Source organism: Liolophura sinensis, chromosome 10 (assembly GCF_032854445.1).
Source record: "Liolophura sinensis isolate JHLJ2023 chromosome 10, CUHK_Ljap_v2, whole genome shotgun sequence".
Taxonomy (NCBI): domain Eukaryota; kingdom Metazoa; phylum Mollusca; class Polyplacophora; order Chitonida; family Chitonidae; genus Liolophura; species Liolophura sinensis.
Window position 1 is genome coordinate 13,050,141 of NC_088304.1, and position 19,677 is coordinate 13,069,817.

Below are 19,677 nucleotides of genomic sequence, written 5' to 3' on the forward strand. Positions count from 1 at the left end.
TGAAGTTTTTTCATTATGTCACAACCATTTTTAAAAATGAGTTGCACGCCATGCCTGATGAATACCTCATTTCTTCAACCTTTCTGCATGCTCACCAGGTTTTGTTTGGTTTTGGCATACCTTGAGGACATTTCTCTGACTACACTGAAAAAATTATATCTTCTGTGAAACCCTGATGCTTGTAAATCCCTTCAGATAAATCACCATCAAAATCAAAAGACTAATGTGGATAAATTGCCCTCAAAAATCTGCTCTAAAGTTGCAAAAAATCTCCTCTAAAGTTGCTAAAAATCTTGAAGAAATAAGGTACATAGATTCTTTCTCGGTGCATGTAATTAAACACACAGTTCGTAGCATTATTCTGAGGTTTACCTTATCAGCGTAGATCTTGATGGAGCCGACATTGGTGGCACCTACTGCTGTCATGGAGAAGAAGCCGTGAGCCCATTGGCCGAAGTAAACCGCTCGTTCGTTGAAGTTGAACAGCCCTTGAACCCATCGTGCCACACCTGGGTTTACACTCAATAGCTCACCTGCAATTAAAGACGAGCAATTCAGATCTTGGTCACTTTGTACTTAATTAAAATCTGTCCCATTTCTCATTGATATATCAGTTAAATGACATTGTTCTTTAATGCTGTCAGCTGAAAGGAGAAAAGCATAGTGTCTGGGGTAAATCACAGCTTTTTGGCAAGTAATATAATTCTTCGACCTTTTCACAAAACTGAAAGGTGCTTTATTTATTATGCATGTTCTGAAGACCGTTACTCTACTTCTTCAACCTTTTCGCACGATTGCAAGGTGTTTAATTAAGCATTTTCTCAAAACACTATTCTGTGTAGAATGGTAAAATTATACTTTTTGTGATGCCTTGAAATTGGCCAATCCAACCAATGTAGTTTGTCTCCAAAATCTAATTATACATGTGCATAAATTGCACTGAAATTTGCTCTGTCATAGCGGAAAAGGTTGCAATGACAAAACTACCCAGTTGTACCTGGAATTAAGCATGTGGCCTGAAAATTGAAAAACGGCAAATTCTCGTACCTGGGAAGTGCCTCCTAAAGGACATGGTCCACTGCACGGGGGAGTGGAAGCGGTGATAATCCCCAGGGGCCAAATAGATGATACAGTGATGGAGTGAGTGACCAGGCTTGACCTTCAGCTGACCGTGGTAGTCTCTGTCTGTCAGGCAACCATCAGCAATGTCAGATGACGGCAGGCCCTTCAGCCATGTGGATGGGCCCAGGAAACCCCGCAGCGAGTACGTCACACCTTTCACCTGCTCTAGCTTCCCGTTCTCAACCTTCCCATAATGCAACACTCTACCGTCAGCCGGACTGGTCTGCATGTGTTAAAAGAAGATGTAAAAAAAAAAAAAGAAAAAAAAAATTGAAATTTAATGAAAGAATACCTTATACTAACATGTAGACATACATTGCCAAGTAGAACAGGTGCCTAAAACAATGTAATCTTTGGGTAAATCTGGGATAGGGGGAGCCATCAAACCTCCTCAAGCTGAATGACTACATTGCAAGTCTAAACATGACAAATTTCCAATCCACCTGCTTAACACAATTAATGCACCTTGTGTATGTTGCAAGCCTCTGAGCCAACAAGGTGATCAAAGGTTTGCAGTGGGAATTTAGACTGGACTGGTCATATTTTCCTTTACCCTTATGAGCTAGGTGTACTACAGATACACGTGAGGTACATCTGAGGCATACCACTGGGGTGTGGCATATCTAAACTAAGGTTTGTCTAAGGTATACTTGAGGGGTATCTGTGGTGTACTGAAGGCGCGTGTGAGGTACTGCCAATTATGCACATTAGTACCTCCAGTACACCTATATTAGTATTTAGTACCTCGGGTACACCTGCGTGGAGGTGTACCTGTAAATATTAGGTAAAAAATATAATGCCTGAGGTGTATCTGAGGTACATGTTCTAAGCATTGATTTTTTTTCAAAGTTCCTGAGGTGTATTTGAGGTACATTATCTCGTGTTCAAAAATCCCTCAAAAACTCTTAAAGTTTCTAAGGTGTACCTGAGGTACATAATTCATTTTCTTTTTTCAACTCTCAGAGTTTCTAGTGTGTACCTGAGCTACATATTCTAAGTGTTGATTTTTTTCAAAGTTCCCAAGGTGTATTTGAGGTACATTATCTCATGTTCAAGAACTACTCAAAAAATGTGTACCTGAGGTACATCTGTTAAGTCTTCTAAGTTCCTGAGGTACATCTGAGGTATAGGTACATGACTGGGGTGTACATGACGTACAGTACACCTCAGATAATATATATACACCTCATCTATACCTCACACTAAGGTGTACCTGAGGCATACACCTCATATATACCTCACACTGAGGTGTACACCTCATCTCTGTAAGGGTTCCTTTAGTAATGCGAAGAGCCATTTTTCAGTTGAGTTTCAGTAGATTTCCAAGGGCAGTGGTCCTACTGACCAGTGACATTTTGTCGTTAATTTCCACCCTGTCTAACCTATGATTCGTTAAGTATTAAAGTGATGGCAGATACCTGCAGTCAAGAGCGTGGTAAGGCCAAAAAAAGAGCGAGTCTAAATCATAAAACCCCAGAGGCTTGCTAAAGTCCTTAACCCACAGGGCTAGGGTGTGTGATGCTATGGGCAATGCTCCTTGACCCACGGGGCTAGGGTGTGTGATGCTATGGGCAATGCTCCTTGACCCACGAGGCTAGGGTGTGTGATATGGGCAATGCTGCTGGACCCATTCGGCTAGGGTGTGTCATGCTATGGGCAATGCTGCTTGAGCCATGGGGCTAGGGTGTGTCATGCTATGGGCAATGATCCTTGACCCATGGGGCTAGGGTGTGTGATGATTGGGCAATGCTCCTTGACCCACGCGGCTAGGGTGTGTGATGCTATGGACCATGCTCCTTGACCCATGGGGCTAGGGTTTGATATGGGTAATGCTGCTCGAACCATGGGGCTAGGGTGTGTGATGCTATGGGCAATGCTCCTTGACCCATGGGGTTAGGGTGTGTGATGCTATGGGCAATGCTGCTGGACCCATGGGGCTAGGCTGTGTCATGCTATGAGCAATGCTGCTTGAGCCATGCGGCTCGGGTGTGTGATAATACACGTATCTATTTACATGGACAGTTTTAACAGAATAAAACCATAACTGAGGTAAACTGACAGCAAGCTGTAGATCACCAGTTGTGTGTGACCATTCGCCAACTATCACTCTGGAGTTTTTTGCTCTCGGTCTGCGCTGTACTGTAGTTGTATCTTATATTTAACATGCGCTCACTGTGAGTTCAAGTCCAGCTCATACTGGCTTCCTCTCCGGCCATAAATGGGAAGGTCTGCCAGCAACCTGCGGTTTCCTCCCACCATACTGCTGGCCGCTGTCATATAAGTGAAATATCCTTGAGTACGGTGTAAAACACCAATCAAATAAATAAATAAATAAATATATTCAACACATCCAGCGATAGACAACGTTTGCCTAAAAAATTCTGGGGATTCATCTGACCTTTAATTATTACGTTGCATGCCAGCTCAATCCCGGATTAGTCAGTTTTTCAGGGTTTGTTTGAAAAGTGATACTGATATGTCCGTCAATCATGACCGTGTAACAATGATTCTTTGTCTTTACAAACTAATTATGGCGCCCAGTTATACATGTATGCACACACAAAACTGATAATCAAATACTTGTGACCTTACATTAATCAAGCCAATCAGTGACAACTGGAAGCCTGTGTCAGCCCACACAAACAGCTAGTGTCTTAATTGGCTGAATTAATGGGTTGTGATGTATATGTTTTGATATCTGCATCAAACATGTGAAATCACACCGCAAACTGTTGATGTTATCAAGTAAGAAACATATTATCAAGTAAGAAACATATGATCAAGTAAGAAACATATAATCAAGTAAGAAACATTTGTCACCAAGAACCAGAAACATATTATCAAGTAAGAAACATATTATCAAGTAAGAAACATATTATCAAGTAAGAAACATATTATCAAGTAAGAAACATATCAAGTAAGAAACATTTGTCACCAAGAACCAGAAACATATTATCAAGTAAGAAACATATTATCAAGTAAGAAACATTTGTCACCAAGAACCACAAACATATTATCAAGTAAGAAACATATTATCAAGTAAGAAACATTTGTCAACCAGAACCCAGCACTGATGTGCAAAGACCCAATTCACAACACTTTGCAACACTATTTTCTCCAAATGAAATCAAATCAGGCAACACTTTTCAAGAGAAAAATATAATTATGAAATTGTGTAAAATTGGACCAACGCTGTAGCATGCAAACACTATTCAGTAATTCTAGGCTAAATGCTGTCCAGCAAAGTGTTTCTTGAAGATATGATTTCTAAGAAACAAATATTTATCAGGAGAGCTTTTCAAGCAACTTACATGAAGCTCAGGTTTGGTTTTCTTTAACTGAGGGGCCATCGTTGTTGTTCTCCTCATAATGGTGTAGTCTTACTTCTTGGTTCTAATGGGGCATGCCTTTTTATTTATTTATTTATTTATTTATTTGATTGGTGTTTTACGCCGTACTTAAGAATATTTCACTTATACGACCGTGGCCAGGATTATGGTCGGAGGAAACCGGACAGAGCCCGGGGGAAACCCACAACCATTCTCAGGTTGCTGAGAGACCTTCCCACGTACGGCTGGAGAGGAAGCCAGCATGAACTAGACTTGAACTCACAGCAACGGCATTGGTGAGAGACTCATGGGTCATTATGCTGCACTAGCACACTAACCAACTGAGCCACGGCATGCGTTTTTAAAATACTTACGTGTCTATAAAGCTATTGACCACCCTGGTCATTTTTCTTGTTTATTATTTAGCCTTTGAGCATTCTATGTAACAAAACTAATACTCACCACACAATGAACCTGATCCACCGGCCTGACGTCTGGTTTCAGCTGTCGTCTGAAAAACTCGCCCAGATTATTGTAATGCTTCAAGTCTTCAATGGCTGCCTCTTCCAGTTTGCAGTCAAACGCCCAGATGTACAGACGGTACACCGGCCTCCTAAGCCACAGCGGAAGGTGGAACTGGTTGACTTTACCCCACAACCTTGACATAGCTTTCAGGGGCATCTTACGATACAGGTTCACCTAGACACAACAACAGTAACCTGAGATTCAGTGATCATTTACATCAAAGTCATCACAATTTGTCTTTGCATACCCTTATTGCACATGAAGTTTGGTATGCACCTTCAGAAAACTGAGAACTGTCAATGTGGTACACATCTATTATTATGGATTATTCTTTAGTACTCCATTCTAATTTATTTATTTATTTATTTATTTGATTGGTTGTTTTATGCCGTACTCAAGAATATTTCACTTATACGACAGGGGCCAGCATTATGGTGGACGGAAACTGGGCAAAGCCTGGGGTGAAACCCACGACCATCTGCAGGTTGCTGACTGACCTTGCAAAGTACGGTCCATTTTAATTAAACCTGCATTGTATAAATAAAATTATAATCAATAATAGATTATGTCATAACTGTAAGAATGAACTGTGTCTCACCTTAGCTCTTCTGCTCATTTTCACTTCAGACATTGCCAATTAACGTCTTTTCACAATTAATTAGTAGCTAACAAACGCAAAATATAGTGGTACTTTGACGAATATAGTTCATTTAACAGTCAAGATGTTGACTTGTTGTAAGACAGATGAGACCAATAATCCGTCTTTCACATTTCAGTTCTCTAATTCACACTAAAATCCTTGAATTATATACGTGTACATTCACACATCATGACATGCACTTCAGCTTTTTTATAATCTCATCCTGCATACTGCAATCTCCATCACGCTATCTCATCCTGCAGCTCAAGGTTTCATCTTATTTCTTATTTCTCGTAATATTATCTTATCCTGTGCCTGTACATGCAAGTAGGGATAATTGGCCAGAATTATCCTCCTCTGTAATGACCAGCTGTGTACACCACATTTTATACACAAAAGCTATACACAGAAAATACCATGCTGTCTCCTTAAAAACTAGAATCCATACAACATTGCGCCATAAAATCTGTCAAATACACTCCTGAAAATCATCAATGACTTGCATTCGTGGCTTACACGCGGATTCGCTCTGAGTTACAGCATTAATCTACCAGAAGAAGCAGTCCTTTTCTTGGACATACAAATACATACAAATACATACATACATATATCGATCAAATTAACACCCACAACCATTTAATATTATGCCGCATTATAATAAGTGCAATTATAAATACTGAATAAATTACACTGAACTGTATATATCCCAATTCTTTAACCTTTCCAACTCTCTCTGCAACCAATATTTTGTCACATTCTGAGAAAACTTCTTTTTGCACAAATTTATGAAGCTTGCATCTTTAGTGACACATTAAGGAATCAGTTTGTCATCCTTTTGAAAATAATTGGTTGCATAAATTTCCACTGAAAGAAATGCTTTAGAGGTCAAAAAGTTTTCAAAGATTTACGGTACACAGTGAATAAATACATAAATATATATATATATATACATACACAAACTACTAAATCATCTAAATAAAATTATCTGTACAAAACTGGAACAATATTCCCATTGTTTATTACCAATAACAGGCCTTTATTGATAATTAATTGTCGTCACCGCCCACTGCTTTATTTGACGACCATAACATATTCCAGACTGTTTGACAAAGCTAGGAGTTGTGGGGTTTAACAAGACACCCACACATATTGTGATGTGATTATGTACGCACATTTTAATACTCGCATGCTAATTTTATGAGCAATATTACTGTTATACTCTCACACAAGATATGACGACTGTAAATTTCAAGTTTGGCCCGTTTGCAAGGAGTATGTTCAAGCATATTCTGAGGGCATTGTTCTGTGTAGAGTGAGAAAATGATATTGTTTGGGAATCCCTAATATTGGCCAAATTCAACCAATGATATTATATATTTCATTTTTAAAAAAAAAATCTGTTTGTGTGACACAGAATTTGCCACGCTGGAGTTTTTGACATGTTCTATTAGGACATTATCTAATCAGTAAACACCGAAATAACTGATTACTTATTGTCCTACATAAACAGCAATCCTGAAGTTGATTTTAACACCCAAAATAGAATGAGTTCATGTCAAAAAGATATCATAAAATCTGCATTTTAATAATGTGAAAATGAGATCACCATATAAAAACAAGTACCATATGTATGGCAGGCTTTTTATCATTAGTATATCTGTAGGCAATGGTTTCGCTTAATTGAAACTTTTAAATTCAAAATTTTTGAATCCCTGGAGTTACAACATTAAACCTGCAAACCACACACAGCATATGAAGTTTTATGCTGTATGAAAAGACAAATCTGTCACAATTTCAACATTGTATATAATTTTAAACTACTGACTTCTTACCCTTGCACTTTTAGCTAACAATAGGACTACAAACTGAACTTCCTTATTTCACTTCACTGGCTCCTGTTTTAAACCTGTTCTCGCCATGATATGGCTGCAAGACTGATGATGTGGTGTTCAGCCATAATCATTCATTCATTCCTTACTTCACCGTTAAGCTTCAGTGGCATAAATCTGACTATCACATGCGATAGTCCAAAAATATATAAAAACATTTATTATATATTTAAAAACAAAATATTCCATTTAAGCCCACTCTCAAGCAAAATCAATATTCATGTAATTGTGTATTCTGCAAATACTTTCAAGTTTCAGCATTTCTGAAATTGGCTCCAGTTATACGTCTGTATATAAAAAAAAAAATAAAAAAAGAAAAAAGTTTCCTCAGGGCTCAGCCTGGTTTCCTCCCACTATAATGCTAGCTGCCGTTGATTAAGTAAAATATTCTTGAGTACAGCATAAAACACCAATCAAATAAATAAAGAACTTTTTAAAATTTGTCTCATCAGTCTTGGAAAAATCAGTCACTTTAATGACTACTATTTTTTCTTTTAGTCGTAATCCTTAGTTTATTTTAATTTCCTGTCCAATCAGAGTCAGTTTAATTTAAAACTTCAAAAGACTAATATGTAACATTTGTTAAAATTTTTGTTCCTAAACTTATAATGGTGATAATGTATAATTAATCCTGACCTTATGTGAACAGATGCTCTTGGTATATGAAGGCACTATCTTAACTGGGCTGTTTCACAAGGATTCAAATCAAAAACTGGATTGTTCCAATACCAGTACACCCAGCTGGCCATGTTCAATCAAATCAAACTTAAAGTTCCTTCTACCGTAACTTATATAAACGTGTTAAACACACAGAGAAATGGTGAACAGTTAAACATGCAATAATGAATATAATGAAAAGCTTTCCTGCAATTAATTGATAACTTGTTCGCTATTTACTTAAGGTATGATGTGAAAAGGATGTGATTGTTGCACAAGCTAAAAATGTGCAGAAAACATGTTCAAATTTCTGCAGAAAGTAAAGTCAAATTTGCACTGAGCTAGGCTCCTCATTAAGTGAACGGTCAAAGTTCAAAAGACAGGACACGTCAGAAATCTGAGCGACACACGACTGCCTATTGTTAATATCTTACTTCTACACCCCCTTTAATATCGATTTCTACACACACACACCACTGGTAGTGTAACAGATGTTAGCACCTTGATTTAACTGAATCCCAATTGAGTCACAATATCAAAATCCTGATCGAGTCACAACATCAAAACCATGATCGAGTCACACTATCGAAATCACGATCAAATTACAATATCAAAATCCTGATCAAGTCACATCAAAATCATGATCGAGTCACACTATCGAAATCACGATCAAATTACAATATCAAAATCATGATCAAATTACAATACCAAAATCATGATTGAGTCACAACATCAAAATCACGATCGAGTCACAAAATCAAAATAATGAACTTCTATCTGATGAAACCTGCGAGTCATTTTGCTACAAAGACCTTTTCTTTTAAAACCCCTATAAAGTTAAACAAAGCACCTGACTGATATTTATGTCCACTGAAACACTACTATTCAGAGTATCTTAAACCGGCATTAAATATTTTTTTTAGATTTTTTTCAACCCAGTAAAAGTTTAGCGAAACTTCATTTTGACACAGCTTCAGCACATCTCCATTATCAAGGGCAAGGTGACATCACGTTTACTCTAGCTGTCTAATGTCTAAGGGATTTCCTCTTTAATAGTCTAAACAGTAGCCTATGGCAGATTAAAGTTGTGGACTTCAGTGATGAATGACCAAGTGATAAATAGCTTTCTCAGAAACTGGATATACTGAAAGGATATTTCTTCCACTGCTTGAACTGCTCATACAGTAGGCCTACTCTATTGTTTATACAGTTTACAAGTATCCTGCAGATGCACGGCTAGGGTAAATCAACAGATTTTACGTCTGTGATGCTCCGTAAATGATACAGACCTGTCCCTCAACACTGTGTGAAATGGCCCTTCAGCTACATGTAATTAAATCGTTGTAAACGATCTCCAAATGATGCTTTATGCAGTAGCTCTGTGTTATCATATGTCACTTCATGGAGTGATTGGGTAAAGGCAACATCAAAGCTTAGGTCGCGCAGCCTGATAGCCAGGTGTTTAGTTGGATAAATTCCCAAGATGGCTCCCTCGATTCACACCAGCCATTTGAGCAGTATTGTCATTTTGTTCTACATGTTATTCGGTGAAATTTCATTAAAATAATAAAGTATGACACTTTTTAGAAAGCTTGACTACTTTCGACTGAAATATGTGTTAGCAAGGTGCTGTCTTGTGCTTAAATTTTCTACCAATAACTGCTACATTCCAGCCTAAATGAAAACATACCAAAAGTGAAGAGTACTCAAATTTGGAAGCAACACAAGAGCAAGCAACAAGCTCACCCCTTGCCCACCACAAGCAGATCTCTAGCTCCTTCCAGTGTTAAGCTATATGTACCATTCCTCTAGCCATGACCTCTAAAGGTTTGTGTACATGTACATTTAGTTAAATGATATGTGTTTTATGTCGTGCTCAAGAATATTTCACTTATACGACGGCGGCCAGCATTATGGTGGGAGAACCCAGGGAAACTCATGACCATCCACAGGTTGCTGACAGACCTTCCCACGTACGACAGCCGAGGAAGCCAGCATAAGCTGTACTACAACTCAGTGAGGGAACTGACGAGAGGCTCCTGGGTCACTGCACCGTGCTGGCACGTTAACCACCTGGGCCGCCTGTGTACACCTACATGCATGTAGTTACTGCATGGTCTGTTACTATGGTGAACATACAGCCAACTCAAGGGGCCACCATTAAAAATTTGTTGAGGGTAATCCCCCAAGTCAATAAGGTCCTACTCTCAAGATCTTAATAGACATCTGCTGAAATTTCAATATAATTTTTGCTCCCTCTCTTCCTTTCAATGTTAATTTCTTTAAACTCCCTATCTTATTCATTAACCATTTTAAAACAAATCATTACCAGACTAACCTCCCCTATTTGTCTTGAACAGGGTTGGGTTACCCAGAAATTTTGGTATAATACCGCATGGTGAGTGACCATGTGAAATGTAGACGCCCCCCCCCCCCCACAACCCCCCTCACCCTCAACCCTCGCCATCAAACAGTCAAAAGCAAGCCTGTACTTACCGTACAATTATACCTTAGGATGGAGTGATCTTGAGGATATAAACCCTGTACCACTTTCCTTGATTTGTCATTCTTACGCGACAAGAAATAGTTCCTTTTATGACATTTAACGAGTAATCTCAACAGAGTCTTGGTCGGAAGGATGGCCAAACGAGGACCTAACAACACCAGGTCTTTGAGCTGTACATGTAGCACTAGGCACTTCAGTGACTGATGAATACTGCGTGCAGATTTCTTCAGGGACAAATGATGGAGACGTCCGATTCCCACTCGTCCAATCAAAGGACGGAAGGGGATGTAGAGCCTAAATCGGCGAGGGCGGTACCGGCCCGCTACTATGACGATGAGGATTATACCCGTGTAGGTTAAAGTTTCGTCCAACATGTCGAAGGCGTCTTTCTTATACTTGCTTTTATATACCAATACCAGGGACGGCTCTTGGATGTGATTATTGATTAAGCAAAATCTTACTCACAAAATACAAGTGTATATATGCATCAACAAACTCCTGTTCCAAAAGCACTACTGAGACACACAAAAAATCATCAGTTTCAAATCAGTTTGTTCTAAAATATCAAAGCTTTCAACAATACTTTCAAATTATCACAACGAACGAGTTAAATGGAGTGACCACAGGTACATAAGGCGTCTTTCAGGATACAAAGGGATAATGCAAAATCCTTGCAATTATTTCATACCTGACTTTTATACCATGTTGTTCCGTTTATAAAGTCACAGATAGATAGGAAATGCCACGATAAAACAATGTTTTTTAACCTGTCAATTGTTATTTACATACTGCATCATCCACACAGATAAAATCACTGATCTGTAGATTACGAGCGAGTGTAAACACCTCACACAACTGTGACCTACTGCAGCTATCACAAAAAATGTGCCCTTAATCAGTGATATGTAGCCAATCACGTAAATAATGAGCGAGTCCACAGAGTTATGTCATCCACAGACAGTGCCCAAAATTAAAGACTTCAAGGATTCCTAAAGAAACTTCACTGATGTTCATCAAAGTGTGTCCTGACAAAGTTCACTTGAATTCCTCCGTTCTTGCAATCTGCTCCGAGATAAATGTTTCACTGATCACAAATCCACACAGTGAAGCAATCGTTAGCTGACGGTATCTTTTTAATTAGCTTTTAATCTCTACCAGTTGTTTTAGTTTTTGCCCCGTCAATATATTCTGCATAGAAATATCCCACACAGGTCACAAGGTCATCATATGGTCATGAATATGCATGAAGTTCCCAACCAAAGGTGCTCCCTTTTGCATACCAGGTCCAGTACAGGTAGCGCATAAATCCTTTACAACAGAACTGGCACGGTGCTACATGTGGGTGGTAGAGCGTACATGTGTATGTATGAAAATGTCCTCACACTAACACATATCGAACGTTACCCGGCATTTCTCGTTTCTGCTCAACATCCGCAGGCATCAGCATAAAAAAGAAAAAGAGCAAATATTTCCACAAATGTCAAATTCGCACACTGTGGCAAGGCTGCAGCACATAGCCCGAAAAAGCGCTGCAGCAGTCAGTTCGGTATGAAATCCTTCAATCCCCTGTATAACAGACGAACGCCTCAATTTTTGCTTCCACTATACATGTAAACACTGTGCAAATGTGTATTCAGATTTTGCTCCAGAATAACAATTGTTTAGACATGTAAATTGATGATATACACATACACTAGAGATAGTGTGCTGGAATGTTTTAAACCATCATCACCCAAATCCTGCCTGTCAGCATCCGTGATACAGAGAAATTATCCCTGCTCAAAGGCCTCAACGCTCTCTAGGTGCAGCAGACTTACAGCTCTGTCTATGTAAGGTTAGATTACACCCCAGATTCTCGAGAGAGAAAAATCATGTAGGCCACACAATGAAAGTGTCAAAGGCTACAGAATATTCCCTTGTCCCTCTAGCCAGCGATATTTGGGTAAAATACGTAGTAAATTCGCATGGGAGATGGACTATGCCCTTAAACATGAGATCTGCCGGCAAGCCAGTCCAACACATGCTTGATACATGTCATTGGGATGGGGCCACACTCAGCCTGGCCATTTGATTGGCTGTGGTGGCGAGTCAGCAGTTAAGGTCATGGGGTCATCCCACTCTGAATCAAGGGGGTGGATGAGAATGTGTAGGTCTGCAGAACCTGAAACATTCTCCTTTGTAAATAGTGAATAATCAGGTAATGGTTAAGATCAATAAGGAAGCCAGTGCTGAGAAGACGGAACTTTCTTCACAATTCTGTGCTCTCTTTAGAACACTAATCCTTCTTGAATTACTGAAGATTAAACATAAAGCCGGCCATGTGGCCAGTTATTATCAGTACAGGAGTACTACATGTAGGTGAATGGGAAAATTCCCAAAATACCACGTCACAAATAGTAGTAGAGATAGTGACTTTGAGGCTCCAGAGGCTGCCCTTCATAAATCAATACTGATACATAACTGAATAAACTGGTGGATAATGAAATGAGGGTCACAAGTGTGCCCCAAATGACCCATCAAAAGCAAACTGATAGTTGCACAGGGTGTCTAAAATTATACATTAAGTGTTTAATAACACATGTACATGTGAATGTACAACTTATGTGTACATTACCACAATATAGTAAAATATCTGTCAGACACGCATCAGCAGTCATGACGTCAGCACTCTTTAGGACGTCACTAAATTCACCCACATTTCAAAGCAATGAGTTCGGACCACGGGAGTGTATACTAATTCTATATATTAATGATGCTGTATGTCCGGTCTGCACAAAATACAATGTAAGCATTAAGAAGGCCTATTTATTAGTTATTCTCTGCCCAGTTTCTTTCCACTACAATGCTGGCCACATCATATAAGTGAAATATTCTTGAATATGGTGTAAAACACCAATCAAAATTTATTATTAGAAAACTAATTTAATAGGGTTATATTGATTTGGAATAATGATTTTTGGCTGCAATTGACTGACAAATATTGTAAAAAAAAAAAAATTTAAAAAAAATGATATTTTCCTGATAGCTTTGGCTAAATACGTATACTAGTCAAAAGTCGAAAGGTTGTGCAAGTAGCCCTACTGTGCTATAAAGGTATAAGGTAATTCTGAACTGGGATGTCACTGAGACTGATGTAGGACTTAAAAACTGCTTACTCCTTATCTAGTAAGGAGTCTGGCACGTTTAACAGCAATTCAACAGCTATGTTCCATACCCTCATTGGATTTATTCTGCAATATTTCTGTTGTAGCAAGAAAATATTACTTTAGATTCAGGCATATCTCAACATGCACCTCACTAGTTTACCACTGTAGGTTACACATGCGCAATTCGGGCACATGGGTCCAAGATTTGACCCCCCCCCCACCCCCAACCTCCACAACCCCCCGAAGTTAAGTGGGCAGGAGCACTGATCGGGTAACACTGCCACAGAGGAATTTTAGGTTGTTGATAGACTACGAATTTCTAGCACTGTTTTTTTTTAATCTAATTATAAAAGTATATCAGAATTCTGTTTGTTTTGGATACAACTGCAAACTTTGCCCAATGCTATTACCCACCCATGGAGGTGGATGAATACCAAGGTAACAAAATGACCACAGCTCAAAAAATGGTGGTCATGCTATGTTGATTTTTTGATATGTTGAAGAGAAAAATGCAAACAGTATGTGGTGGTATGGCAAGTGGTACCATTTTTGAGGCTAACGTTGGCAAATTTACTACACAAACAATAAGGAAAAATCAATGCGTGCGTGTGATCTATGTTCTAAAATGACATATCAAGTGAACATTTTCCAACATGAAATACTTCAGGAATTATATGTATGAGAGATGCAGTACATGCTGTATAACTGACTTTAAAATTATAAAATTACACATGGATTTAAAAGCATTACCTCCAAATAATAGCATGTTTGTTTATAAAGTACATGTACAAGTAAAATGGTTTTATTTATTCATTTATTTATTTATTTGATTGGTGTTTTATGCTGTACTCAAGAATATTTCACTTATACGACGACGGCCAGCATTATGATGGGAGGAAACCGGGCAGAACCCAGGGGAAACCCACCACCATCTGCATGTTGCTGGCAGACCTTCCCACGTACGGCTGGAGAGGAAGTCACCATGAGCTGGACTTGAACTCACAGTGATCGCACTGGTGAGAGGGTTCTAGGTCATTACGCTGGGTTAGCATGCTAACCAAATGAGCCACGCAGGCCCCCAATGATATTACAATGATGATACTACCTTATCAAATTTCTATACAGATTTAAAAAATAAAACAATTTTTTATGCATCTGTATGTGTCTTTAAAATGGGTAAAAAAGTTCCCTATAAATTAAAGGTCATACATATATATATATACATTATTTTATACCCATTTATAAAAATTCAGAAATTCAAATAATCAAACAACATATGGTTCTATTTACGGTGCAACAAATATCAGAACCAGATTCCAGGCAATGACGACATTGAAAACCTTTAGATGAAAAAACAAGCAGCACTCTAATCACCATCCATGTTAAGTTTCATGAATATTTTTTCATTCTAGTGGGCGTATAATTTGCTACTATTTAGGCATTTAGTCAGTTAATAAAATCCTACCTGATGCAGAGTGACAAGAGGCCCTATTTCACTGGTTATGAGTGACTATTTGCCAGATACATTCGACACCGTCGATGCTGCTCCGATTTTACTCTCTATGCTGTACGTCTTGCACAAACCCGAATTCTGGCAGTGGACTAAGCACGACAAAGGCCTAGTCCCTTTACACTGCTTTAATGTTATTGTATGTTTAATGTTATGACAACACAGCATCTTGAGTATTTTTAGATCAGTGACGTCTAATAAATTGCAATTAACATCACTGGGTTTTTTATAACTAATTCTGCTTAAGCTATCGTGCTGGAGGTTGGGGGTGGGGGGAGTGGGGGCCTCTCCTGTTTAACTTTGTGTTTTTATGTTCTAACTCCACATCTGTATGTACAGGTAGATGTATGTACATGAACCTGGTGAATTAGGCACTGGTTTGCCACAGGTTGTAATCTTTTTCCACCAACCAAAAAACTGCCCACCATCATATGCCACGTCTCATGCACGTGTTTTTCTGTTACAATCAAAACTCTCCTCCCACTTCAGAGGAATTCCATTTTCCCGCCTTATCAAATTGGGTACACTCAGTTCTACATAGAAAACACATTTTCGGCAAAGTTTCCGAACCTATTTTTACCATGTGTTCTAACCTCGTTCTCACATTCTTGTGCCAGCCAACTGCCATGCACTGGACTGAGAACTCAGAGTCAATTGTGCGTAAATATCTACAGGTAACTGACAGTTTACCAATTTCAACACTGACCAATGAGATGCATTTATTCTTACTGACCCACCCCTTGGAATAGTCACAATTGTGAAATCTTTGCCAAATCTAGACTAGCAGACCGGGGTCCATTAATTTACATACAGCCAATTGCCCAGTGAAATGCATGTACAGTAATTTCGCGAGACGGCTTTGGACTTTGCTACAAAACCATTCTAGTAAAGCCATGTAGTCATGTATTTCAGTGGTTCACGCAACACGCGTAAGAACAATTTCCAACACATCGGGTAGTCAGATCGGGTCTCTGCTGTGATTGGCAGGTCTCGTGAACTATGTTCAAACCTCAAAGGCTATACCCAGACCTGTGTGAAAGGCTGGGGTTAGCCATGATATCAGTACAACTCAGCCGTTTATATCTGACTCCTCCAAAATATCCACATAAGGAATGCTACTGTTAGATCATCAAGGCCTACACTAGTAAGGTGTGATCCCGTCGTAAGGACAAAGTTGTGGAATACCTGCATGCTTATTACCCTAGGCCTATTTACCTCCAGTCGAGCATCACACTTTGATCCACGTGTTTTGGCACCACTCACTTGGCACACAATAAGTGAGATGTTCATTCTGGCAATAGCTGTGTAGTGATTCTACTAGCTCTAACAGTTGCACGTTCAGTGAAGCCTGAGCGTCTTTACTGGTCTTGTCACAGGTATGTACAATTCTGCGAACACACGCCTCCGATCCCCAACTGCCCCTCAGATCTGTCCAATTGCTAAGAATTACAACTACACACAAGGAATCATTGGATACACTTTTTAAAATCAAAGCCTAAACTCTAAGAGATTTATGGTCAAGCAAAGATTCTTCAGAAAGGAATCAACCAAAAAAAAAATTAAAAAAATAATAAATAATAAACCCTGAAACTGCTCTAATTTCATTTGAAACATCAACTTACATGTGTTTGCTAAATGTCCATAAATTTCGTCCATGACTAACTTCATTTTTCCTGATTCTAAAAGTTCTATTGATTTTAAAAAGATGTTTTGAGGTTTGCTTAGAATGTGTAATGATATTCTACTGGAGAATTGTAAGTTTCAGCACCAGAAATAATTTTTTGTGACATTTGTTTGCCTCTTAAAATGCAATATTGTGGACAAAATATTAAGTCATTTTGGGTATAAAGAAGGAATTTCTTAAACTCTCGGTGAATCCTACATTTTGAATTCAAGACGCAGTTGGCAATTTGAAATGCACCTACCCTAAGAAAACAAGTGAATATCAATTTATGATACCCTGATTCTTCAAACTATATTCAGACATCAGCTTAATAAAGAAACTACAATGTACATGAATAAAACATTTTATTCCAGACCGAGTTACAGCAATTGAAGCATTAAGCTAAAACAATTCAACAATTTTGCTGAGGTCAAAATTCAAGGTAACAATTTTGTTATAGTTTGGGACAAGTTGAAGCAACTTTGGTTTTTATTGGTGAAGACAATGAAATAAAAAAAACAAGAATGCAGAAAAGAGACAATGCTTTTCAGAAGAGACATCAAAGATGAGAATGACAGCTAAAATATTAAGATTGAAAATTGTGCTAAACCCAGAGAGTAAAAAGAAAAGTATGATTTACCATGTTGAAGAAAAAACTGAGAGTTTCAGCAACCCATAGAGCGAGTCCCAGTCCACACACCAGCGCCATCTTGGTTTCAAAACTATACTGAGGGACATTAAAGGACTACACAGCAAAGGAGAGAGAACACAACCTGATGTTCATGACAAGCCGATAGCTATGAGCCAGAGAACTGTCCACCAAGAGGGTCTTATATGGTCAGGTTAGACACCCTGACATGGTCACGGGGAACTTTTGGAATGGAGGAAGCCAACATGACGGTAAACCTCCACAAGGTCGTAGTATGGAACCCAGATAACAACATGGTCTTCTTATCAGTCTTTGCACTAAATGCCGTGACAGTGCGCAGGAGCTTTTAAAAGAAAAACGTGAAACTATCTAAAGACACAGAGGATTCGTAATCTTTAATTAGATACCGTTCCAGTTGGCCAAAACTTTACACCACCTACAGAATTATGTGATGGCGATAAGAAGTTAGGAAAACAACCACTTTGAAACTGTGTCGTCAGAGTGTCAAATATGACCACTGGCAAATTAAGAACAGCTTTTACGATGATCACACCTCTTTTGATTTATTTATTTATTTATTTGATTAATGTTTTAATTACTTCGTATTCAAGAATATTTCACTTCTAGAAGAGTGGTCATGATCATGGTGGGAGGAAACTGGGCAAAGCCTGTGGGGAAACCCACGATCATCTACATGTTGCTGACAGACCTTCCTATGTATGACCCGAGAGGAAGCCAGCAAGAGCTGACTTGAACTCAGAGCAATCACACTGGTAAGAGGCTCCTGGGTCATTGCCTTACCCTAGCACGCTACTAAAGCAAGAGGCCCACAACCAGGAAATTTTCATTCAGCATAAAGATTCAAAATTACCATAAAAAGGAAGTTGTTTTTTTTCAAATGCGGACAGACAAAGTTAACTTCTGGAATACAAATGGCCCCATACCATAGATAAGGTTTACACACCAACATTTCATGCGGGTATTAGTATATGCAAATTTTGAAGTAAGGGACACAGATCTTTAAAATTGCATTCAATCAATCATCTTTTCCTAAAAAACAAACATTTCTCACAGTATCATGGTCAGCCTTTGACAGAATTAGATACATCTTCTTGTAAAAGCTTCATACACTATATGCAATATGGGCTGAAAATGCCTGTTCAAATCCAACCTTTGTAAGCCCATGAAGTTTTGTTTACATTTACATGCAAATTTTTCACCACGTTGTCATTGCACACATCTGTACATACATGTAGGCCTTCTTTCAAAACTTTCAGTGAAAACCTTTAGCTTTTGTAAATAAATTCTTTGCACTCAGAAGCTTGGTTAGCATGTAATGAGTACCTGTGTAACACCAGGCAGCAGAACCTTAATGTCATTTTATTGACGTCGAAGATTCCTTTCCCAGCTCATCATGATGACGTCACATTAAAGACAGTACGACATTACAATAGAAACTGATACACTGTAGGTGTAGACATTATTCTACAATCCATTTTTGACGTGACAATGGCTCAAAGTCCTGCATCACACTAGTGCCACCTCACGGGATTAAAAAATACACGCCACCTTCCCAATTATTCAATGAAAATGATATGTTGATTTTGTTTTTATATATGTTATCAGTAGCTATGCTGCAATGTGGGCTGGGCAGGTGATTATCCATGAAAACTACTGAATTTGGCCTAAATTAGCACAATGGCCCAAGAGCCTATCACAAGTGTGTTTGGTGTGAGTTCAAATCCAGCTTCTGCTGGCTTCTTCTATGGTTTTTCGCGAGAAGTTCAGCCAGAAACCTGCGGATGGTCGTGGGTCTCCCCCTGAGTTTTTCTCGGTAGTCCAGAATATTTCACTTATATGACAGCAGCCAACATTATGGAGGGAAGAAATCTGGCAGAGCCCGGAGGAAACCCACGACCATCCGCAGGTTGCTGGCTGAACTTCTCACATATGTGCATGAAGTCAATCTGTTAACAAAAGCTATGAAAAGTGATTGAAAACAGCATAATGAAATCCACACCAATACTATGTACATGTAGAA

At 38.8% G+C, this 19,677-nt stretch overlaps 1 protein-coding gene across 2 annotated transcripts in view; it reads right to left on the minus strand.

The window, feature by feature from the left end:
* Window positions 1-19,677, minus strand: part of LOC135476545 (phosphatidylserine decarboxylase proenzyme, mitochondrial-like) — a 33,352-nt gene that overhangs the window by 1,415 nt on the left and 12,260 nt on the right. Inside the window, exons 1-4 of one of the 2 annotated variants that reach the window (XM_064756597.1) lie at window positions 10,659-12,092; window positions 4,914-5,150; window positions 1,048-1,345; window positions 373-533 (exon numbers count right to left, since the gene is read on the minus strand). In XM_064756597.1, the coding sequence (XP_064612667.1) occupies window positions 373-533; window positions 1,048-1,345; window positions 4,914-5,150; window positions 10,659-11,042 (1,080 nt within the window). In that variant the 5' untranslated portion in view covers window positions 11,043-12,092. Of the gene's footprint in view, window positions 1-372; window positions 534-1,047; window positions 1,346-4,913; window positions 5,151-10,658; window positions 12,093-19,677 lie in introns of those variants that run through there. The other variant, XM_064756598.1, reaches the window with a different exon arrangement.